General features: G+C 44.1%; 1 protein-coding gene across 14 annotated transcripts in view; it reads left to right on the top strand.

The window, feature by feature from the left end:
• Positions 1-2,625: 2,625 nt before the first annotated feature.
• Positions 2,626-23,874, top strand: part of LOC109867930 (1-phosphatidylinositol 3-phosphate 5-kinase) — a 29,910-nt gene continuing 8,661 nt past the window's right edge. For 3 of the 14 annotated variants that reach the window (XM_031796687.1, XM_031796674.1, XM_031796672.1), the window contains exons 1-24: positions 3,018-4,739; positions 7,093-7,254; positions 7,738-7,764; positions 8,415-8,524; positions 8,850-9,021; positions 9,544-9,754; positions 10,078-10,224; positions 10,608-10,634; positions 10,844-10,933; positions 12,710-12,863; positions 13,568-13,725; positions 13,879-13,990; positions 15,506-15,653; positions 16,036-16,203; positions 16,873-16,932; positions 18,778-18,907; positions 19,407-19,587; positions 19,935-20,009; positions 20,128-20,235; positions 20,924-21,064; positions 21,914-22,040; positions 22,235-22,935; positions 23,023-23,184; positions 23,457-23,834. In XM_031796687.1, coding sequence (XP_031652547.1) covers positions 4,511-4,739; positions 7,093-7,254; positions 7,738-7,764; positions 8,415-8,524; positions 8,850-9,021; positions 9,544-9,754; positions 10,078-10,224; positions 10,608-10,634; positions 10,844-10,933; positions 12,710-12,863; positions 13,568-13,725; positions 13,879-13,990; positions 15,506-15,653; positions 16,036-16,203; positions 16,873-16,932; positions 18,778-18,907; positions 19,407-19,587; positions 19,935-20,009; positions 20,128-20,235; positions 20,924-21,064; positions 21,914-22,040; positions 22,235-22,935; positions 23,023-23,184; positions 23,457-23,834 — 3,978 coding nt within the window. In that variant the 5' untranslated portion in view covers positions 3,018-4,510. Of the gene's footprint in view, positions 2,992-3,016; positions 4,740-7,092; positions 7,255-7,737; positions 7,765-8,414; positions 8,525-8,849; positions 9,022-9,543; positions 9,755-10,077; positions 10,225-10,607; positions 10,635-10,843; positions 10,934-12,709; positions 12,864-13,567; positions 13,726-13,878; positions 13,991-15,505; positions 15,654-16,035; positions 16,204-16,872; positions 16,933-18,777; positions 18,908-19,406; positions 19,588-19,934; positions 20,010-20,127; positions 20,236-20,923; positions 21,065-21,913; positions 22,041-22,234; positions 22,936-23,022; positions 23,185-23,456; positions 23,835-23,874 lie in introns of those variants that run through there. The other 11 variants (XM_031796681.1, XM_031796657.1, XM_031796661.1 and 8 more) reach the window with 11 other exon arrangements.

Raw genomic sequence — 23,874 nt, 5'->3', positions numbered from 1 at the left:
TTTTGCTCCTTTGCACCCCATTATTTTTTTTTTTTTTTTTTTTTTTTTTTTTTTTTTTTTTTATTTCTACTTTGCACATTCTTCCATTGCAAAACTACCATTCCAGTATTTTACTTGCTATATTGTATTTACTTTGCCATCATGGCCTTTTTTTGCCTTTACCTCCCTTCTCACCTCATTTGCTCACATTGTATATAGACTTGTTTATACTGCATTATTGACTGTATGTTTGTTTTTACTCCATGTGTAACTCTGTGTCGTTTTATCTGTCGAACTGCTTTGCTTTATCTTGGCCAGGTCGCAATTGTAAATGAGAACTTGTTCTCAACTTGCCTACCTGGTTAAATAAAGGTAAAATAAATAAAATAAAATAAAAAATTGATTGTCTTTATTGTGTACTACATATACACTATGGACACCCCTTCAAATTGGTGGATTTGGCTATTTCAGCCACACCCTTTTGCTGATAGGTCTATAAAATCGAGCAAACCGCCATGCTATCTCCATAGACAAACATTGCCAGTAGAATGGCCTTACTGAAGTGCCCAGTGACTTTCAATGTAGCACATTGATAGGATGCCACATTTCCAACAAGTCAGTTTGTCACATTTATTCCCTGCTAGAGCTGCATGTTCAACTGTAAGTGCTGTTATTGTGAAGTGGGAACATTTAGGAGAAACAACAGCTCAGCTGTGAAGTGGTAGGCCACACAAGCTTATAGAACAGGACTGCCTAGTGATGAAGCACACAGCACATAAAAGTTGTCTGTCTTCGGGTTGCAACACTCACAACCAAGTTCCAAATGGCCTCTGGAAGCAACGTCAGTACAAGAACGGTTTGTCGGGAACTCCATGAAATGGGTTTCCATGGCCGAGCAGCTGCACACAAGCCTAAGATCACCATGCACAATGCCAAGTGTTGGCTGGAGTGGTGTAAAGCACCCCACTATTGGACTCTGGAGCAGTGGAAACGCATTCTCTGGAGTGATGAATCACGCTTCACCGTCTGTCAGTCCGACGGACGAATCTGGGTTTGGCAGATGCCAGGAGCACTCTACCTCCTGCAGTGCTTCTACACCTGCATTGCTTGCTGTTTGGGGGTTTAGGCTGGGTTTCTGTACAGCATTTTGAGATATCAGCTGATGTACGAAGGGCTATATAAATACATTTGATTTGATTTGATTTGAATTCATAGTGCCAACTGTAAAGTCTGGTGGAGGAGGAATAATGAACCAAATCTTGGCATTGCGCATGGTGATCTTAGGCTTGTGTGCAGCTGCTCGGCCATGGAAACCCATTTCATTAAGCTCCCGACAAACAGTTATTGTGCTGACGTTGCTTCCAGAGGAAACTTGGGAGTGAGTGTTGCAACTGAGGACAGATGGTTTTTACGCGTAATGCGCTTCAGCACTCGGCTGTCCCGTTGTTGATGTGTGGCTGAGCCGTTGTTGATCCTAGGAGATCCCACTTCACAATAACAGTGCTTACAGTTGACTGGGTCAGCTCTAGCAGGGCAGAAATTTGACGAACTGACTTGTTGGAATGGTGGCATCCTATGATGGTGCTACGTTGAAGGTCACTGCTCTTCAGTAAGGCCATTCTACTGCCAATCTTTGTCTATGGTGATTGCATTGCTGTGTTCGATCTTATACACCTGTCAGCAACGGGTGTGGCTGAAATAGCCAAATCAACTAATTTGAAGGGGTGTCCACATACTTTCGTATATATAGTGTTTTTTGTTTTTTTTCACCAAATTATAAAAAGTTACAGGTGTCCTCAAATGTAGTTATGGCCATGGCTACTCCCTGTATATAGGCATGTTATTTTTACTTTTATTGTTTGTTTTTTCACTGTGTATTTATTCCTTGTGTCACTATTTCTATGTTTTATTTAAATTTTTTATCTTAAACTCTGCATTGTTGGAAAAGGACCCGTAAATAAGCATTTCACTGTCAGTCTACACCTGTTGTTTACGAAGCATGTGACAAATAAAATGTGATTTAATACAAACAAGATCAAACCACGCAACAGTCAGTAGCTGAAAGCAGTTTGAACCATTTTAAAGGTTAAATAACTAATTTCCTTTAGAGGCATTCATGGATAACTATAAACTGATATCACATGACAGTCACATAAGCAAAACTGCAATGACTGATGAAATAGTAGATGGGTTGACCAGAAAATAGGTTGTTCACAGTTCATGATCTCTTCAAAGTAAAGCAGGGAGGGATTCTGTGCGCTCATAGCTACTGGCCCAAAACAGCAGAATAACCAGGTTCAGGTAGGTTATATTTGGCATACCTCAAGCAATACTCTGAATAAAGTAATTGTGGAGATAAGCAGTCATTTATTTGATACATATTAGAGCACAGGGCACTAAGGACAGATATATTAATGATATTTTTTATCTTTACAATAAATGGGGACAAAAACGTCCACAAGTAACACAACTCAGGTATACTAAAGTTTTCACTTATAGCTAAATTACATAGCAATTGTTGTTCTCTGAAAGTGTCTGTTCACAAGAAACTAAGTAAAACATGCTATGGTGTGTGTAGTGAACGTGTCATGTCAATCGATTAAATAGGTAATAGATGGGCGCTGCCTTGTTTCGTAATCACAACGCTGTAGTGGAAACCAAGACTGTTCTCGGGGCGGGTCTGCCGGTTTTGACTATCAGAAGTTACTTTTCGTGGCAGGTTATGATAATTCGATCAAGTTTAGGAAAATGGTTACGGTTAGATAAAATGCAAAAACACACAACATACTGTATCTAGCTACAACCAGGTCTGCCCTGAGAACACTCTTGGTTTCCACTAATGCGATCACAACAGTTGATCGAACTGTTGTGGTCACGACTTGTCCTGTCTTGCTCAGGACTAATCTGACTGCTTGAAATACATATCTCAAGATAGGGCGGCTACTCGACTTCACAGGAATTTACCTAATGTAATTTATTCATACAGGGATGTCCAAGGAGACCAACTCACAGGTAATTTGTGTTATTTAGTGGAAATTCGATTATATGAGTGTTCACTTCACTCTTACTTCATTTAGCTAACTACAATGGGCCTGCTAACGTTAACTGCTAGCTAACGTTAGCTCACTGACTCGCCGGGCACAGTAGCGGACACAGAGTCTGCAACTGTAGTTAGTATTTGACAGCTATTCAGATCAATGATTTTTATCTGCACGATACTGCTTTGCAGTGGTTAGTTGGGTTAATTTATGTTTGTATTCTTGCACGGCTTGGCGGTGATAGCAAGGGAACGTTAGCTGTGTTACCAAATATTTGTTATAATTAACCCTATATGTGTTGTTACTGCTGCTTTGATGCAAGTTAACATTAGTATTTGTAGTATTATACACTAACAGTATGGCTATGTAGTTTACACACATTCACCTAGTTGCCTCTTTAGCTAAATGTGAGGCCGTGGGCATTCAAGGCTGTTGATGCTGGTTAACTCGGCTGCCATCATCAGGCCTATGGTCACATGACGGGGTGGAAATTATTGCTGGTGAGGTTTTCATTTTCCTCTGGTCCATCCCTCACCGGTGGCATCTACTGCTGCCTGGAGCAACGTTTTATCTCCGTTTGAAGAAAAACAGCAAAAGTCAGTCCCATTTGTTTTTATCAAACAGTAGCATAAGTTTTGCCTTATTGACATTTTATAAACTTAGCTCCATCATTAAACTTAGCTCCATCATTAAACGTTCCTTAGTACAGTGACAGTGTATTCTCTCTAATTCTCTCTCTCGCTTTCTAATTCTCCATCTTTCTTTCTCTTTCTCTGTAGTTGGTGGAAAACAAGATTGGCTACATTCTCTTTAAAAGGGACAGGAATTTCTTTCTTATTGTTATTTTTTTCAGATATGTGTTTCACAGTGACACCGTTTTCTTTACACCTCTGAGTTCCTCCTTGCTCTATTATAAAATACGCTGAGAGTGAGTCTTGTGTCTTCGTTGAGGGTAAGCCTGTAAAGCATGGTTTGCAACCGGCAGTAGCTCTGGGCTGTTCTGCAGTCATTGAGTTTCTTAGAATTATGACCTACCTAAGCTATGGGCTCAATTTGATCAAACCAGAATTGCTGGTTTCCATTGTGAAATAAAATCACACAATTTTGTGTACTTTTAAAAACCTGCCACCAAAAATATTTTCAGTTTTAGTAGAAATAATAGTACTAATGTTTATTTTGGTGTTTGTTCTCAATAAACGACTAAATGGGTATTGTGGAAAGGTGAGTGGCTGAAATGAGAAGTAGAAGAACTCAGGTCAGAGGCTAAAATGTCTCCCTTGCAGCTCAGTTAGACAGACTACTGAGGAATCATTGAAATTGCTTATTTCAGACTAGCGGAACAAATCACAGGTAAACTGTTCCAATGTAATAGTTTGAATAGCAATGAAAGTGTAACTTGTTTACCATGATCATTGAAATGTTAAAGAGGCAATGCCTCTGTTTAGGGCTGCCTGTTTACACACGGTTAAGCAGAGGATCACCATGTCACCACAATGTTCCGGTCTCATGTGATCGTTTGTCTTTCCAACAGGAGCAGTAACATGGCTGCTGACGACAAATCCTCCTCTTCATCCTCTACACTGGATTGGAGTGTGGCGCCTCCCATCTCCCCTGGCAGCCCATCTCACCTGACACACTTCAAACCCCTGACTCCAGAGCAGGACGAGCCCCCACTCCGATCAGCATACAGCTCCTTTGTCAACCTGTTCCGCTTTAACAAAGGTCATTACTAAGATAACACACGTGATACGCATGATGAAAGCAAGACAAGATTTCAGGGATTGCAGACATTCACACAAACTTACTTAAATTACACTATGTAATTGTTTTGAGATGGTTGACAGTCATCTAGTAGACCTGTGCATTAAGATGAGGAGACAAGACAAAAAAGCGGAATAATTGAGTCGTTGTTTTGTCACACTGTTATTTCTTATTCTGTGGAGTGCCCTATAGCAGTCAATACTATGCAGTACTGTACAGTCTAGGCTACTGTACTGTACCCTAGGATGCAGGGAAAGGTACTGTAGCCTTGACCACCAGCCGGGTTTACAGTCAGTTAGTTTAATGGTCTGGGGCCGTTTTTCATGGTTCAGGCTAGGTCCCTTAGTTCCATTGAAGGGAAATATTAACGCTACAGTATACAATGACATTCTAGAAGATTCTGTGCTTCCAACTTTGTGGCAACTATACTACATGACCAAAAGTATGTGGATAACTGCTTGTCGAACATCTCATTCCAAAATCATCGTCAACATTAATATGGAGTTTGTCCCCCATTTGCTGATATAACAGCCTCTACTCTTCTGGCAAGGCTGTCCATTGGAACATTGCTGTGGGGACTTGCTTCCATTCAGCCGCAAGAGCATTAGTGATGTTGGGCGATTAGGCCTGGCTCGCAGTCGGTGTTCCATTTCATCCCAAAGGTGTTTGATGGGGTTGAGGCTCTGTGCAGGCCAGTCAAGTTCTTCCACACCAATCTCAACAAACGATTTCTGTATGCACCTCGCTTTGTGCACGGGGGCATTGTCATGCTGAAACAGGAAAGGGCCTTCCCTAAACTGTTGCCACAAAGCACAGAATCGTCTTGAATGTCATTGTATTCAATAGCATTAAGAACCATAAAAAACAGCCCCAGACCATTATACCTCCTCCACCAAACTTTACAGTTGGCACTATGCATTCGGGCAGGTAGTGTTGTCCTGGCATCCACCAAACCCAGATTCGTCCATTGCCCTATAGCAGTCTATACTATGCAGTGCTGTACAGTCTAAGCTACTGTACTGTACCCTAGGATGCAGGGAAAGGTACTGTAGCCTTGACCACCAGCTGAGTTTACAGTCAGTTTAAGATTAACAGGAAGTAGAATGCAACTCAGAGCAGAGCCCATGTCCCGTGAGGTCATGTGATGTGACACGGCCAACCACATGGTCCATCATGTCTCCCTCTCTCCAGGCCCCGTCCTTACTGGCAGGCCCCTCACCAAGGCAGCAGGACTCTGCTCATATACTGTAGCATGTAGCGTTAACATTCTATTTCAATTTTTTTAAATTATTATTTTTATTTAATGGAATTATTAGAGGGATGGTGAATCACTTTACGCTGATAAGATTAGATCTAGAGAGGGCAAGGGAACATTTATGGACACCAGCAATGCATACACTTATAAGTACATTAATGTACACACACTTAAAGCTGCAATATGTAACTTTTTGGGCGACCCAACCAAATTCACATAGAAATCTGATTTGTAAATCTGCAGTATAGCTTAACTTTGTGCACTATTTCTATGCTTCCTGTTCTTAAGTTTCGGTTTTGTACACCAGCTGAAAATACAATATTTTGGGGTATGGAACAGATATTCACAGCGGTTCAGATGGCACAAGGATTATACTTGCTTGTTATGTTATATATATATATAACATACATGCATACACTACCAAGTAAAGGTTTGTGGACACTTAGAAGTGTCCTTGTTCTTTAAATCTCATGTTTTTGTCCATTAAAATAACATCAAATTGATCTTAAATACAGTGTAGACATTGTTAATGTCTAAACTTTTCAACGGTAGTGTATATTAGAATTTCTGCATAGTGCACCTTTAAGGGTAAAGTAGTGGGTTTTTTAGACACAAAGGCAAACTTCAAGGAGTAGGACATTCAAGGAGTTGGTCTGATCGTGCCCTTTGATGGTATCGACTTCCTTGTCTGCTTGTGGGAACAATAGAGCGTGTTGTCCTAAAAAACGGAAATTAGTTGCCTCTGGTTTGTTCAGCTATTCATACGGGGAAAATTAATGGGGAAAGAATAGGGATTTGGGATAAACACCGAAAATAAGGTCTGAGGTTGAAACAGGCTCAGAACATTTTGTTCTATGAGATATCAGTCAGTTAACATGACCTTTCTGAATTATGTAGCCTTTATGTGCTTTTTTAAATTACATAACCCCCCCATGTCATGAGGATACCTTTGCCATCTAAAGATGTTACTTTTGTTAAGTAAATCAGGTGTTAAATTAGGTAAAAAAGAGACTGGAGTGCCACTTTAAATGACCTGTTCTAATTGATCTATGTGTACAGAGGAGGGGCGGCCACCCTCAGTGACAGAGAAACCGGATGTGGTTGTGCCGTCACCCACTGGGGAGCGTAGGAACTGGACCATACCAGCACACTCCATCCACGGCTCTGGGGCGCATAGGAAACAACACCACGATCTTTTACGCAGGACTTCTACTGCTTCAGGTACCACACACACACACACATTTATTCTAATACATCAGATGTACAGTATACTTATACAGTGGGGGGTTGAATACTGCACTGTTCGGTAGTGCTTGCAAGTTAAGCATTTCACTGTACTTATGCATGTGACAAAAATAACTTGAGTGATTCTTTGTGCTTTCATTTATATTTGGAGTGATTGCATTAACTGTCTCTCTGGCTTGACCTGATAATGGTGATGAACGTTTCATGCTGATCGGATTAGTCATCAGTCAGAGATCCGAGTCACTGGAGGCGTTATATCCGCTAGGCAAGCTTAAAGGAGAGCTGCTGTGTTTCTACCATGGGCTAGAATACGTATTGAACTGCTGCTCTTTTTGTGAGGGCTATCCATTTTGACATTTTATAGTTTTAAGTTAGTGACGTGCAGATGAGAATGGATGCACAGTGTGAGTAACATGACGTCTATTCAAAAAAGCTGATGTATGTCTTTTCTTTTTGCAGTGGACTGGCCATTATGGCCTGGTGAGGGTGAGGGCCTTCTATACTGTGTGTTTGCTAAGAATTCTGAAATGTTTTTTGCACTTGATTTTTTTTAACAACCTGGTTTCAGAGTGGGCAGCTAACCCAAGCACCTGAGTGGTTTTGGTGTGAGTGTGGTTGTTCTAGCTACTTTTGGCATGTATGGATAAAGTGCCTTCTGATGTTATTTTGTTGCCAACACTGATATTTGATCAGTTGTATGTGTTTGCATAATGATATAAGAACTAACATCATACTACCTTTTTTTTTGTTTCTCACTCAATGGCATTTGTCCAATTTGCGTTATCTGTATAATTTTATTCATAACCATAATTGTTCACTAGAGCCTAGTTTATGGCTACTGATATACTGGTAAGCTTCTGTTGTGTTATTGTGCAATCCTTTTTTAACTTAACCTGCCATTATCAAAGCAAATCCTTGTAGAGATTGTCAATTTCCATGCCCGTGTTGGGCTATAACCTACCTAAGAGAGGTATAAAAAAAATGTCTCTCCCAGTCTCCCTCCTTTACCTTTCTGCATTTTATTTGCATGAAAAGGGAGCATTTGCATGACGTGAATGGTTAGACGAAATCTGCTATGAAGTGTGTGTTGAATGGCTGCACCATGTGTGTTTCTTTTTGTGTGTGTGCGCTCCTAGAGGGCCGTAGGAAATCGGAAACCCCCCTGGGCACTCACGATCCTCGTACGGCTGTTCAGCTCCGCACTGCTCTGAAGAGACTCAAGGAGATCATGGAGGGAAAGAGCCAGGTATCTACCATTTCACAATCACACTGCTGCTGTTGTTTATTGTACTTCACTGCTGTTGTTTTACACACTGTTACTCTAGTGCTGCTTGTTTTTACTTGGAGTAATATAACTTAGCTAACTATCACAATCACACACAGGCAACTGTTCCAAATATGGGACAACATGTGAAGACACCTCTTATTTATTTTAAAGTAGGCTGTTATTGTTTCATCTAACCGTTTGATTTCAGTGAAATATAGTTTTCATGTACTTTGAAAAGATTGCTTCAGCATTACTTTATACCACAGTGTTAATTGGTCCACTAAATAAAGAAGGCATATTGCAGGACAGTGACCTGAAGCAGTACTGGATGCCAGACAGCCAATGTAAGGAGTGCTACGACTGCAATGAGAAGTTCACCACCTTCCGCCGCCGCCACCACTGCCGGCTCTGCGGCCAGATCTTCTGCAGCCGCTGCTGCAACCAGGAAATCCCTGGCAAGTTCATGGGCTACACGGGTGAGTGCATTGGGGACTCACAGGAGGGGGTGGGGGCATGACCTCAAGACCATGCCCACCCCTTGCCTGCATCATCATCATTATCCCTAGTGACCTCCTGAGGAGAGGGAAGACAGCCCCTAAAGAATGATCCCAAAGCAGGGTCACAATATGTTAGAGAGGTCCAATGGTAGAGATCTAGTTGAGCCACTGCTGAGATCATGTGTACAGAGGTCTATGGGTGCTCAGCATGGTGTTTTTTATGCTGTGGTTGTGTGTGTTACTAAAGTTGGACTTGGGTAAGTTGACCAGTGACCTTTGAGCTAACATTGCTGTGATGTGAGAATCTGAGACCAAGAGATCTAATCAATAGCATGTTTGTCCTTTGATGATGATGTGCTGTGACCTAACCATGCCATGCAGTGACAACACCACAGTAACCACGATACTGCCTCCATCCTAGATCATAGCAGGACCTGCTCTTCCTCTCATTGACTCCTACCCTTCTCACTGTCTCCCTCCCTCCTGCCATTGTCTGTCTAGGAGACCTGCGGGCCTGCACCTACTGCCGTAAGATTGCTCTGAGCTACTCCCACTCTGCAGACTCTGGCTCCATAGGGGAGGACCTGTCTGCTCTGTCTGACTCCTCCCCCTGCTCCACCTGCGTTCTGGAGCCCAGCGAGCCTCGCACCCCGGTCGGTGGACGGAAGGCCAGCCGCAACATCTTCCTAGAGGAGGACCTGGCCTGGCAGAGGTAAAATAAGGCTGCATCCCAAATGGCCCCCACCCTAAGAACACAGACCGAGAGGAGGAACCATAGAGATAAATCATAGGTTTAAGTTTGTGGGAGGAACCATGCATGCACTCTCCAGTCTTTTGCATCCTTACTCTAGTAATTTTGTCCCCTTCCTGTCCTACGAACAATGCATGCACTTCTCCTTCGCATTGACCTCTAGTCTTTTGTTGTCTTCTCTTCACCTCTCTTGTCCACAGTGTATTTATTTCTGTCTGTGTATATCCTGCATGATTTTCTGTGTATCCCTACTCTCATATCTTTGTTTTTTCCTTCAAATGCAGAGTTGAAGAGACAGAGGAGAGAGAAACATTCAGCACTCTTCATCCCCTTTATCCTCTCCCCTCCATGTCCTCTCCTCTCCCTCCCTGTCCACTCCATCCTTCTCCTGTCTCCTCTGTCTACCCTCCTTTTCTTCCCCTGTATACTGGGTGGGTTCCTTGTCCCTGCTTGGTCCACGTTCACGTGCATGGTTTTATTGGCGCTCTACTTCCTCTTAACCAATCAATCAATCATATTACCTTTGAGAGGGGTGCCTTTGAAAAACACATTTCTCAGCAAAAGGGATTTCAAATAAATGTTTGACTTTAAAAACAAAGAATTCCAAGAGGTATTATTATTCGATTGAACATACTTTTCCTATTAGTTTTCAAATACATCCCTTTGTTTGATTTTGACAGGGAAGCATGCTTTTATATTTTGTTTAGCTCTAATAAAATGCCATCCCTTTGAACTATATAACCAGCTTTGATCCCATTTTCAGTGTTCTGCTCTTGCTCAAATGAAATATTTTCCCCTTTCTCTCCTGGCATAGAAAAACTCCCATTGGGATGAGAAAGAAGTGAGTCCTGCTGTTACTTTTACTAACGTTCCAACTTCTCTGACCGCTTGTAACAGTTTATTTTTTTATTTTTGACTTGAGCTTTACCATTCTAGCCCTACCATATTGAGACTTCTGCATGTGTCTACCATAGCAAGTTCCGGTAGTGTTCTATTGACATGAAAGATGGATGTGAAATGAATTTGTTTGTATGTATGTCTGTGTGTCAGTTTGATTCACCAGGACTCTCAGAACAGTGGCATGAATTCTAGACGGAGCACGCTACAAGAGGATGGAGGCAAGTCCCCAATAAGGAAGCGGTGAGTGTCTGCTTTTGGTCCAACATCTTTATATAGAACCATTTTTACAGCTTCTTTTACATTCTTCCAGCTAGGTTTAGGGTTTGTATTTTGGTGCCCTATTTTCTGATAGTGCATCCCACAGAGAGATATTTATATGAAGTTCAAGGTTGGTTTTAGACTTTAGTTAATAGGAAGGAAATTGTCCAAGCCATTTTTGTCTCTTAGATTATGGGGATATTATCTATATGCATGCAGCAGCATTTACACTTAAACCACTAGATGCTCTTTTCCATTATGCCCTCGGGTTTATTACTGGTCATGGTTCTAGAATTCACTATTGTGTTTTGTATTAAAAAGTGGGTTGTACCTCATTGTATGTAAGGAGAGAGCAGCATTTTCTTGTTTATTTACAAAGCACTCATGCAGAAACTTCCTACCATTAATTACATTTAGACTTTCGAATGACCAAACCTGGTCTCAAGCTTGGATAACCCTGGAGGCCCCTTCAGTCTCTACATAGTTGGGTAAAGCTGATTTTTTTGTTTTTTTTGGGGGCCCTTTATGTGGAACAACTTCCAGAGCTCTCTGAAATGAGATGTTCTGGTCCCCATTGGTCAGTTGAGAGTCATGATCAGAGACTTCTACGTTGATAAATGTGTCTATCAGCCTTGTAATTTTGTACATTGTATATGTTTGATGTATTTATGCAGGGTTCGTCTGTGAAAGACAGCCTAGTGTCCCTGTCAAAATAAAGGTTAAATAAAATCTAGAATAGTTTTAATAGTTATAATAGTGTGTTCATTCTATTTCTGTTGGACCCTTTTTGACATCTATTAGTCCCCTCCCTTTCCACTCTAGGGGTTTGGCACAGTTATTGTAATATCCGACAGGACGTTAGTATTAGATTACTTGGGAGAGTATTCATTTTTGAGAAACAAAAAAAATATAGGCCTATTTTAACAATGAAAAGGCTTTGTCTGAAATTAAGTATAATTATCTATGTGACATTGCTACATAGCCTTCAAGGATGGACCATTACATTCCAATTTTATTAAAACGACAGTTTTATGACGTTTTTTTACGAGTGCGTCCCATAAAAAAATAAAAAACCGCTGGTAGCCTACACACATGTAGCTTGTTATTGTCATCAAGGTCAGAGGTCATGTGTAGCAAGTGTAGTGGGAGAATTGTAATCAATGCATAATGGAATTAAAATTACGGAATTAAATTGGCTGATGGAGTAGGCTACAATGATCCACCAACATGTAGGCTGTTGTTTAATATAAATGGAGTTGTTGTAGACAAGGATGGGGAGCGCAGCAAAATAGCCTCCATTAGCTAGCCTTGCTAATTTACAATGCTTTGACGCAGCCAAGACAGACACTACAAGATGGTATGGTAGATAACCTATGGCAGCAACAAGTTTGTCCAACTTGCGCGAATCGGTTTGGCTATTTTATCTCTCTCTCTCTCCCCCTCTGTGTTACACACTGGCCTCTGCTTCTCTCTCGCACCTCCCCCGCTGGAACAAGCAGAGCTCATCGCGCCAGCTCTCAAGGGTTGCACAAGCAAGTCCCCATTGAAGTAAAAAAAATATATATATATATATATATATATTTCAATTATTCAGAAAAAAAAGTCATATTATTCGAATAGTGAAATAATTTATAATCCCTATTACACAGAGACACAGACACACACACACACACACAAGTTAGAGAAGTATAGAATGGGATGAGGTACAGAATGAAAATGTGTTGCCGCATCTATTGAGTGATGGCCCTGTAATGCCAGCCCCGTCTTATCCAGGTCAGCCAGTGTGACCAACCTGTCCCTGGACCGGTCTGGCTCCTCCATGGTGCCCTCCTATGACAGCTCAGTGAGCCCCCAGACCAGCAGGGCCATGCCAAAACCTGACCACAGCGAAGAGGAGAGGAAGATACTGTTGGTAATGATGCTCTCTTACTTTCACTCCCTCTTTCCCCTTATTCTTTCTGTTCATTTTAACCCCTTTTTCTCCCCAATTTCGTGATTACGAGTTTGTCTCATCGCTGCAACTCCCCAACGGGCTCAGGAGAGGCGAAGGTCGATTCATGCATCCTCCGAAACATGACCCCCCCCCCCCCCCCCCAAACCGCGCTTCTTAACACCTGCTCGCGTAACCCGGAAGCCAGCTGCACCAATGTGTCGGAGGAAACACTGTTCAACTGACCACCGAAGTCAGCCGCTAGAGCGTGATGAGCCAAGTAAAGCCCCCCCGGCCAGACCCTCCCCTAACCTGGAAGATGCTGGGACAATTGTGCGCGCCCTATGGGACTCCCGGTCACGGACGGTTATGACTGGGATCGAACCCCAGGCTGTAGTGGCGCCGCAACACTTCGATGCAGTGCCTTCGACGGTTACGCCACTCGAGGGCCCCTTTCACCTTATTCTATCTCACTCTGTATTCTGCTCTCTCACTCTGACACTATTTCTTGCTCGCTCGCCCTCTCTCTCCATCTCGCAATTACTCTTTTGCTTTCTCTCTCTCTTGCTTCCCTCTATCCTCTATCTTTCCCTCTATCTCTGTCTGTGTAATTTGTTCTGTCCAATTTACAATCCATTCTTGAAAAAGCAAACAAGTCATTTTTGACTGACTGTGATGACATGTAGGACTCATCCCAGCTCAAAGACCTGTGGAAGAAGATTTGTCACAACACTACTGGTATGGAGTTCCAGGACCACCGCTACTGGCTCCGTACATACCCCAACTGCATTGTGGGGAAGGAGTTGGTCAACTGGCTGTTAAGGAATGGAACTATCTCCACAAGGTAAAGACAGACATCATGCTGAGGTAAAACTCTTCTGGATGTCTGAGTAAGCATCCTGTTGTATTAAGCAGAGATTACATGAGTTACTAATGTTCTTTCTCCCTCATCCATCCTCTTTCTCTGTCTCTCTATCGCTCATTCACACTCTTGCAGGGCACAGGCGATAGCCATTGGTCAGGCTCTGGTAGATGGTCGTTGGTTGGACTGTGTCACTCACCACGACCAGCTGTTCAGAGATGAGTACGCTCTCTATCGCCCCCTCCAGGTGAGATACTGTTTTGTGGGAATAAGGGGAAGAACACATTAACAATGCTGATGGGGATGGTGATGATCAAATCAAATGTATTTATATAGCCCTTCGTACATCAGCTGATATCTCAAAGTGCTGTACAGAAACCCAGCCAAAAACCTCAAACAGCAAGCCATGCAGATGTTGACGCACGTTGGCTAGGAAAAACTCCCTAGAAAGGCCAAAACCTAGGAAGAAACCTAGAGAGGAACCAGGCTATGAGGGGTGGCCAGTCCTCTTCTGGCTGTGCCGGGTGGAGATTATAGCAGAACATGGCCAAGATGTTCAAATGTTCATAAATGACCAGCATGGTCAAATAATAGGTCTGGGACAGGTAGCACGTCAGGTGAGCAGGTCAGGATTCCATAGCCGCAGGCAGAACAGTTGAAACTGGAGCAGCAGCACGGCCAGGTGGACTGGGGACAGCAAAGAGTCATCATGCCAGGTAGTCCTGAAGCATGGTCCTATGGCTCAGGTCCTCCGAGAGAGAGAAAGAAAGAGAGAAAGAATTAGAAAGAGCATAACCCAGCCAACCCAGACAGGAAGATCACATCAGTGACTCAGCCCACTCAAGTGACGCACCCCTCCAAGGGACGGCATGAAAGAGCACCAGTAAGCCAGTGACTCAGCCCCTGTAATAGGGTTAGAGGCAGAGAATCCCAGTGGAGAGAGGGGAACCGGCCAGGCAGAGACTGCAAGGGCGGTTCGTTGCTCCAGAGCCTTTCCGTTCACCTTCACACTCCTGGGCCAGACAACACTCAATCATATGACCCACTGAAGAGATGAGTCTTCAGTAAAGACTTAAAGGTTGAGACCGAGTTTGCGTCTCTCACATGGGTAGGCAGACCATTCCATAAAAATGGAGCTCTATAGGAGAAAGCCCTGCCTCCAGCTGTTTGCTTAGAAATTCTAGGGACAATTAGGAGGCCTGCATCTTGTGACCGTAGCGTACGTGTAGGTATGTACGGCAGGACCAAATCAGAAAGATGGGTAGGAGCAAGCCCATGTAATGCTTTGTAGGTTAGCAGTAAAACCTTGAAATCAGCCCTTGCCTTGACAGCAAGCCAGTGTAGGGAGGCTAGCACTGGAGTAATATGATCACATTTTATGGTTCTAGTCAGGATTCTAGCAGCCGTATTTAGCACTAACTGAAGTTTATTTAGTGCTTTATCCGGGTAGCCGGAAAGTAGAGCATTGCAGTAGTCTAACCCAGTAGTCTAACAAAAGCATGGATTAATTGTTCTGCATAATTTTTGGACAGAACGTTCCTGATTTTTGCAATGATTTTTGCAATGATGGTCATAATGGTGAGGATGATGATCATGACGATAGTGGTGAAGATGGTGATGCTATTGCTGCTGAGGATGACGATGATGTGAAGATGATGATTGTGTAGTTGATGATAGTGTTGATGATTTTTTTAATGACGATAATAATGATGTTGGTGACGCTGTTGCTCATGACTGATGAAGGTGTCTTCTATCCTCACAGAGCACAGACTTCTCTGAGACCCCGTCTCCTGACAGTGACAGTGTCAACTCTCTGGAGGGACACTCAGAACCTTCCTGGTTTAAAGACATCAAGTTTGACGACAGTGACACAGACCAGGTGGCTGACGAGAATGACTATGTCATGCCCAGTAAGTATCCCTGCATGCCCAGTAAGTATCCCTGCATGCCCAGTAAGTATCCCTGCATGCCCAGTAAGTATCCCTGCATGCCCAGTAAGTATCCCTGCATGCCTTGTGGCTCTGCCTACGCATTACAACAACTAGCCTCATGTCCATGTCTGTTGCTTTCCTAAATAATAGGTAGTTGAGTCCTTCTGTAATGTCTGAGATGTTTCTTTGTGTTTATCTTGAACTAATGAGCTAATAAAGGATTCTAAGATCCCTTTTGTATTGGCTCTGATGTCCCTTCATATTTATGCTGTTGCTATGCATCAAGAAGACATTTTTTTTTTTTTTTACATGACTAATAAAGATCAATCAATTAATGCCCCCCCCCCCCCCCCCCCATCAGATTCGTCCAGTCCTAGTAAGAGGACGTCAGTCAGCAGTTTCCAGTCAGCGGTGGACAGTGACTCTGCTGCCTCCATCAATCTCAATATGGAGCAGGACAATGTCAACTTCCACATCAAGAAACAGTCCAAGTACCCCCATGTACCCCCGCACCCTACGGAGCAGAAAGGTACTGAGCCACACACACAAACACACAAAAATAGTGATTAGTTGCTGTTGTCTTGCTGTAGGCAAACACCTTATACTAAGGTACTGAGCCACACACACAAACACACAAAAATAATGATTCGTTGCTGTTGTCCTGCTGTAGGCAAACACCTTATACTAAGGCTGTGTTTACACAATCACCCAAAATGTGATGTATTGGCATATCTGATACTTATCTTTTCTAGAATTTGTTCTGTTGAGTTCACATTTGTATGGCTGTGTTAACAGTCAGTCCATTTCGGTTCTTTTTTTTGACTAATTGGTCTTCTGACCAATCAGATCAGCTCTTTTGCCAATAATTGGGCAAAAGATCAGAATTGGGCCTGCCTGTGTAAACGCAATCCTGATACAATTCCAATGTTTCATATGCAACCTAAATCTGAAAGTTCAATTCAGATTTGTTTTGCTCTAAAGTGGGAATTTTGCACATTACCTGTTGTTACAACAACAACCACCCCAACATTTAAAGGAACAGTGACAGGAAATGAGCTATGCATATAAATGTGTGGCGTTCAGAAATAAATATAGGATAGCACACAAAGTTTGCATAGCCAGTTTCCATAATTGGTATATGTTTTTGGAAGGTGGAGTTGTGCGTGTGTTGATGCATTTCTCCGCTTTCTCCTATCAGAGTACCTGGTCTCAGAGGAAGGAGGACAGAATATCTCCATTAGCGACGCCTTCATCAAAGGTAGGAGGGTCGTTCCACAAATTTGGTGACTTTTGAGAAGTGTTACTGTCAACTGGGGAGTTGGGGAGTCACAAAAGCAGCATGACAGAATTATTAGTTTTCAAATGACCACTTGTTTCTTTGGGAAGATGTATAAAGTGATCTGTGCATTTGAACAACAGCATAAATACACCAATTTATTTTTGGATGTAAAAACGGAATCATCTCTGCTGCACATGCTGCCACTGTTTTGATTAACAAAGTAATTTTTAGAACGAGCAGCTTGCAGCCAGCTCACGAGTGCATCGAAGGGAAAACTCAACAAAAATCACAAATGCGACAAGTGAAAACAAATTCTCTAACTGGGGATAGCTAAATAGCATGATGAACTCACCAGTAACTTTAGTTGGAGTTGATTGCCATGCGAGCTAACTAGCTGCCGGTATGCGAGCTAACTAGCTGCCGGTATGCGAGCTAACTAGCTACCGGTATGCGAGCTAACTAGCTACCGGTATGCGAGCTAACTAGCTACCGGTGTGCGAGCTAACTAGCTACCGGTGTGCGAGCTAACTAGCTACCGGTGTGCGAGCTAACTAGCTACCGGTGTGCGAGCTAACTAGCTACCGGTGTGCGAGCTAACTAGCTACCGGTGTGCGAGCAAGCTAGCTACCGGTGTGCGAGCAAGCTAGCTACCGGTGTGCGAGCAAGCTAGCTACCGGTGTGCGAGCAAGCTAGCTACCGGTGTGCGAGCAAGCTAGCTACCGGTGTGCGAGCAAGCTAGCTACCGGTGTGCGAGCAAGCTAGCTACCGGTGTGCGAGCAAGCTAGCTACCGGTGTGCGAGCAAGCTAGCTACCGGTGTGCGAGCAAGCTAGCTACCGGTGTGCGAGCAAGCTAGCTACCGGTGTGCATGCTTTACGGTAGCTAGTATCCACTAGCTAGCATCTAACAGCAGGAAACCCAAAATAGTGTTGCAAATTGGGCATAGAACCATGTTTTTTTTTGTCCTATCAGATCCATGAGAAGGTCTTAGCAAGTGTATCCCTTTGTCCTTCAACTGGTGATGGATGTGGATGTCCGGTTTAGGTCCCAGGCTCCCAATGACTATCATGATTATTTATTTACTAGGTCATTTGCAGAGTGAGCAGACTCAATACCAAGCAATGTAAGAGCTGGCAATGTAATCCGAGTGATGTGTGGCAGGCCGGATGCCCAGTGCTGCTGATGGCAGAGCAGTTGATCATTTTTCACTTGTTTAAACCAACCAGAAGTGGGGCACTGCCCCTAATGGACGGGCCGCCACTGTTCACCATATTAAAACGACAGTTCAGTTCACATAACACGGTTGACCTTAAAATGAGGGACAGACGTAAATTAATCACATATAGATAATCATCATCAGAAATGACTTCGTCAAAGCGACAAAATAACTAGGGCTTTACGATGATGTTGAAACTTGGAGAATGTTGGGATTAAGTGGGTTGAAACCTTCCTAGAAGTGATGCCACGGGGTCGATGAAGGGAGCCTTTAATCATATTTTTTTATTGAATTCTCCATGTGATCTATGTTAAAGGGCACTTCATTTAATATAACAGCCATTTAAAATTCAATATTTGTGCACAATTTCTACTTAAAATATCAATGGGATGCACGCAAAATGCACTCTTTTCGTGGAATGACCCAGGAATTCCCCACTTCCTTATTTAGTTCAAGTGTTGCTTCCTTTTCCACTCTTTTGCAGCTGTGTATTCTTTCTGTTGAACAAGCAGTTGGTACTGAACCTAATGTATTGTAGCTGTAAGCCAAGCTAACATTCTCTCTCTATCGTGCTCTCTCACTCTTCTCTCTGTCTGTGTGTGTGCTGTAGAGTCCCTGTTTAACCGTCGTGTGGAGGAGAAGGCTAAAGAGATGCTGTTCACTCCTCTGGGCTGGCACCACAGCTCCCTGGACCAGCTCAGAGAGGAGAATGGAGAGAAGAAGGCCATGGAGAGGCTACTGTGAGTACAGTCAGATAACTTAGAGGTTTGAAAGTTGCTCAAATGTTTTTGTCATTCCATTTATTTATTTGTTATAGGTATGTTGGATGTTTGGAAACTAAAGACTAGTCTTTAGCTTACTGAAGTGAAGTAAAACTGGAACTGAAGTGGAACATATTTGAGTCATTCTTTTAGATGAAACAACATCTCAGTATGAATTGGAGCATACTATGGTGTTATTTTGGACTCCAGAGTGACACAGCGGTCTAAGGCACTGCATCTTAGTGCTAGAAGCGTCACTTCGGACCCTGGTTCAATTCCAGGCTGGGAGTCCCATAGGGCGGCGCACAATTGGCCCAGTATCGTCCAGGTTAGGGTTTGGCCGGGGTAGGCTGTCATTGTAAATACGAATTTGTTCTTAACGGACTTGCCTAGTTAAATAAAAATGTAAAATATTTAGCTGGTGAATCCACATGGTATACTGGCCTTAAACTGCTGTTTTCTTCCCTCCCTTACCCAGCTCTGCCAACCACAGTCACATGATGGCGCTGCTGCAGCAGCTGTTGTACAGTGAGTCCCTGTCCCTCTCCTGGCGTGACATCATTGTTCCCGTGGTGAGGCAAGTGGTGCAGACGGTGCGGCCAGACGTTCGCAGCTGTGATGATGACATGGACATCAGACAACTGGTCCACATCAAGAAGGTAGCTCACTGACAGTAACCTCGTACAACCATCCAGAAGTCTCACAAGCTTACATTCTGTAGCGCAGCGGTAATTAGTCTGGTAATTAAGAGGCTACACTCACAGTGCTCTCAGGGAGGTATTCTGACTTGAGATTTGGGTGATTAACTTGACTTTCTGTGCAAGTCTCCATATAGAATTCAATCAAAGATTTACGCTAAAGTCCGAGTTGCCTGCACTTATCTCAACTCTGAATCAGGTCATTTGTCATGTATCTGTACTTATACTGCACCCACTGTAGGGGTTGAATTTTGAGTAATTTAACGTGACCAAAATGGCTATTTTATTATTATTATTGGTTTTTTTAGATTCCTGGAGGGAAGAAGTTTGACTCTGCCGTAGTGAATGGCTTTGTCTGTACCAAGAACATTGCCCACAAAAAGGTAGGTTCCCTCTCCTGTAAAAATAACCACCATCTCTCCCTGTAAACCGAGCCAGAACGACACTGTTTATTGCTTGTCTATGTGCAGATGAACTCAATAAAGTATAATTTTGTCTTAGATGAACTCGTACATCAAGAACCCCAAGATCCTGCTGCTGAAGTGTTCCATAGAGTATCTCTATAGAGAGGAGACCAAATTCACCTGCATTGACCCCATTGTGCTTCAGGTCAGTCAGACACTCAGTGGTTTGTGGGTTGTGCTGTCCTGTTGATTTAAAGCATGAATGATTTATGTAGCTAAATTAACAAGATGTCAAATAACCTAATCAAGGGCTAGGCATTAAGACAAACACATTTAGAATACATATTTCACTAATTCCTGGACTCCTGAGTGGCGCAGTGGTCTAAGGCTCTGCATCTCAGTGCCACTGGAGTCCAGGCTCTGTCGCAGCCAGCCGCGACCGGGAGACCCATGGGGCGGTGCACAATTGGGGCGGTGCACAGCGTCGTCCAGGTTAGGGGAGGGTTTGGCCGGCATGGATGTCCTTGTCCCATCGCGCACTTGCGAGTCCTGTGGCGGACTGGGCGCAGTGCATGCTGACACGGTCGCCAGGTGAACAATGTTTCCTCTGACACATTGGTGCGACTGGCTTCCGGGTTAAGTGGGCATTGTGTCAAGAGGCAGTGCGGCTTGTCTGGGATGTGTTTCGGAGGACGCACGGCTCTCGACCTTCGCCTCGCCCGAGTCCGTACGCGGGTTGCAGCGATGGGACAAGACTGTAACTACCAATTGGATACCATGAAATTGGGGAGAAAACGGGGTTAATTTAAAATATATTTCACAAATTTGCTGACACCCATCCATAATTTCTAGAAATTAAGAAAAATAAAGAAATCTTTGTCTTTGTTCCCCAGGAGCGTGAGTTTCTGAAGAACTATGTTCAGCGTATAGCGGACGTGCGTCCCAACCTTGTGCTGGTAGAGAAGACTGTGTCTCGTATCGCTCAGGACATGCTGCTGGAGCACGGGATCACATTGGTCATCAACGTCAAACCAGTCAGTACCTCTCTAGCTCTCTGTACTGCTAGTTACCTTATTAGCTGTGGTTATCAATGTCAAACCAGTCATTACTGATATCTCACTAGCTTTCTCTAGCCCTCTGTTCTGCCCTCTGTCACTACTTACATTTCTGCTAGTTATTGACCTTAAACCAGTCAGTACTGCCCTGCCCTCTTTCTAGCTCTCTGTACTAGTTACCGTACTAGCATGGGGTATGTTTCCAAACACACCTTAATTAGCTTTAGAACATGTTACATACAGGTAACTGCCAAAATAAAGGAAACACCAACATAGGGCCACCACGAGCCAGAATACACCTTGGCATAGATTATATGTTTCTGGAACTCTATTGGAGGGATGCAACACCATTCGTAAACAAGAAATTCCATAATTTGGTGTTTTGTTGATGGTGGTGGAAAACGCTGTCTCCGGCGCCACTCCAGAATCTCCCATAAGTGTTCAATTGGGTTGAGATCTGGTGACTGAGATGACCATTACATATGATTTACGTCATTTTCATACTCCAAACCATTCAGTGACCTCTCATGCCCTGTGAGCCTGCCCAGCATTTTTGTACCCTAAGCATGATGGGATGTTAATTGCTTAACTAACTCAGGAACCACACCTGTGTGGAAGCACCTGCTTTCAATATACTTTGTGTCCCTCATTCACTCAGGTGTTCCCATTATTTTGGCAGTTACCTTTATGTAGCTGTTAGCTTTTTGTTTTGAACTCTTTTTGATGGTGTCTTTAGCCATGTTAGCCTGTTCTTCTGCTTAACCCATTCAACTGTCTATTAGCCGTACCTGCCCTCAGTCTCTCTTTCCCACCTCTGGTTCTCTGCAGCAAGTCTTGGACAGGGTGAGTCGTATGACCCAGGGGGACCTAGTCATGTCCATGGACCAGCTGCTCACCAAGCCTCGACTGGGAACCTGCCAAAAGTTCTACCTACACTCTTTCCAGCTGGCCAATAGTGAGTGGAAACTACTCTGTCTGTTAGATATTGTAAGCCGTTCATAAAACTTAATTCACTTAAATAATCCAACACATGAAACCTACTGCAACCAGGTGTGTTCATTCACAAGTTCCTCCCGCCCAGTCTAGACTTATCTCCACAGCACAACTATGTAATGTGTTCTCCTCTCTTCCCTTCTCTCTCTGTGACAGATGAGTTGAAGACTCTCATGTTCTTTGAGGGCTGCTCTCCCCAGCTGGGCTGTACCATAAAGCTTCGCGGGGCATCTGAGTATGAGCTGGCCAGGGTTAAAGAGATCATCATCCTCATGGTGTGTGTGGCCTACCACTCCCAGCTAGAGATATCCTTCCTCATGGATGAGTTCGCCATGCCTCCCAGCCTGGCCAAGACCAACTCCTTCCCCTGTCTCCTGGAGAGCACTACTGTTGAGGAGGAGGAGGAGAGCCAGGAAAATGGGACCGACCAGAGCACCCTCTCCCAGGGAGGAGAGACTGTGCTGGGGGAGGAGGAGGAGAAGTCTTCCCTTGGGAAATCTGTATCAGAGTCCTCCTCGCCTAAAGATGTCCATGGTGTAAAAGTCAACAAAAAACACTTCCTGTCCTCCTCTTCCTCCTTGGGGGCTGAGGGGGTGGAGTCAGCAGAGGTCATGACCTCCACGCCGTTGTCCAATCGCCAGGTGCTGCCACCTCCAGTGTCCCCACCCTATCTTATTGATGACCTGGAGGAGTTGGCAGATGAGATTGGATCAGGGAAGGGGGAGACTGAGGGGGGGAGCGGGTCGGGGGTTCTGGGGAGGGGTGAGTCGCGGGAGGAGAGCTCGGGTTCAGAGACACCCCCCAGGCTATTCAGAGACCCCCTGCAGGATGACACAGGGCTGTTTGTCACAGAGCAGGTGAGGGAGAACTGATTAAGGATACAGACAGAAACATGTTGGTTTCCATTGCCCTACAATATCCTCTTCTGTTTTGCCACCGAGCAGGTGGCCTCAACGGACGACCGTCTCAAGACGCTTACGGCAGGCTTCAAACAGGAGCTGAAGGACATCATCCTTTGTATCTCCCCCTTTATCACCTTTAGAGAGCCCTTCCTCCTCACGCCTGCTGGCCTACGCTGCCCCAGCAGAGACTACTTTCCTGAAAAGGTCTGTTGGTTTACATTCACTGAAGGTTTTTCAACCTGCTTTCTATCAATTCGCTCAATGTAGTTCAGTAATGTACAATAGAATATCAGGTCATCTGTTCACGTGACCGTTAATTCCTCTGTACTCAGTTGTTAGTTATAGTGGAGATGTCTACCAAAAGAGTTGTTGTCATGCATGTGCATTACGCACATCTCATAACACTTAAGTGCTAGGCGAATGAGCCGATATGCTATTTTTGTATTTGAGATGTAACAAACTAGTTCCTCGTGCAGGTGTACCTCTCCCCGCTGCTCAACAAGGACTTCAAAGAACTGGACTGTCGACGTAAGCGACAACTCCTCAAAGATTCCGCCCCGTCAGGTGGAGGCATCACCAACGGAGTCCCTCCCCTCCGCCCCATCCAGGTGTTACCCTCCCACCACCTTACCAGCGCCCGCATCGCAGAGCAGCTGGGCAGCAGCCAGGACCTGGCCAAGATGCTGGCAGACTACCGTGCCCAGGGGGGCCGCCTCCGGCAGGAGGCAGACCCCTTCACCCAGCCCCTACCTCAGCCACCAGTCCGAGAGGCTCCACCACCCAAGCACCCCGTCAAGGCTGATAGTGAGGAAGAGAAACCAGCAGGACAGAACGACATGACCTGGGCCTCCAAGGTGAGTCATGGCCAGCTAGTTAGCACATCTACACACCACA

The sequence above is a fragment of the Oncorhynchus kisutch genome, linkage group LG2 (genome assembly GCF_002021735.2).
Source record: "Oncorhynchus kisutch isolate 150728-3 linkage group LG2, Okis_V2, whole genome shotgun sequence".
NCBI lineage: Eukaryota > Metazoa > Chordata > Actinopteri > Salmoniformes > Salmonidae > Oncorhynchus > Oncorhynchus kisutch.
This window is presented reverse-complemented; position numbering and strand designations above follow the sequence as displayed.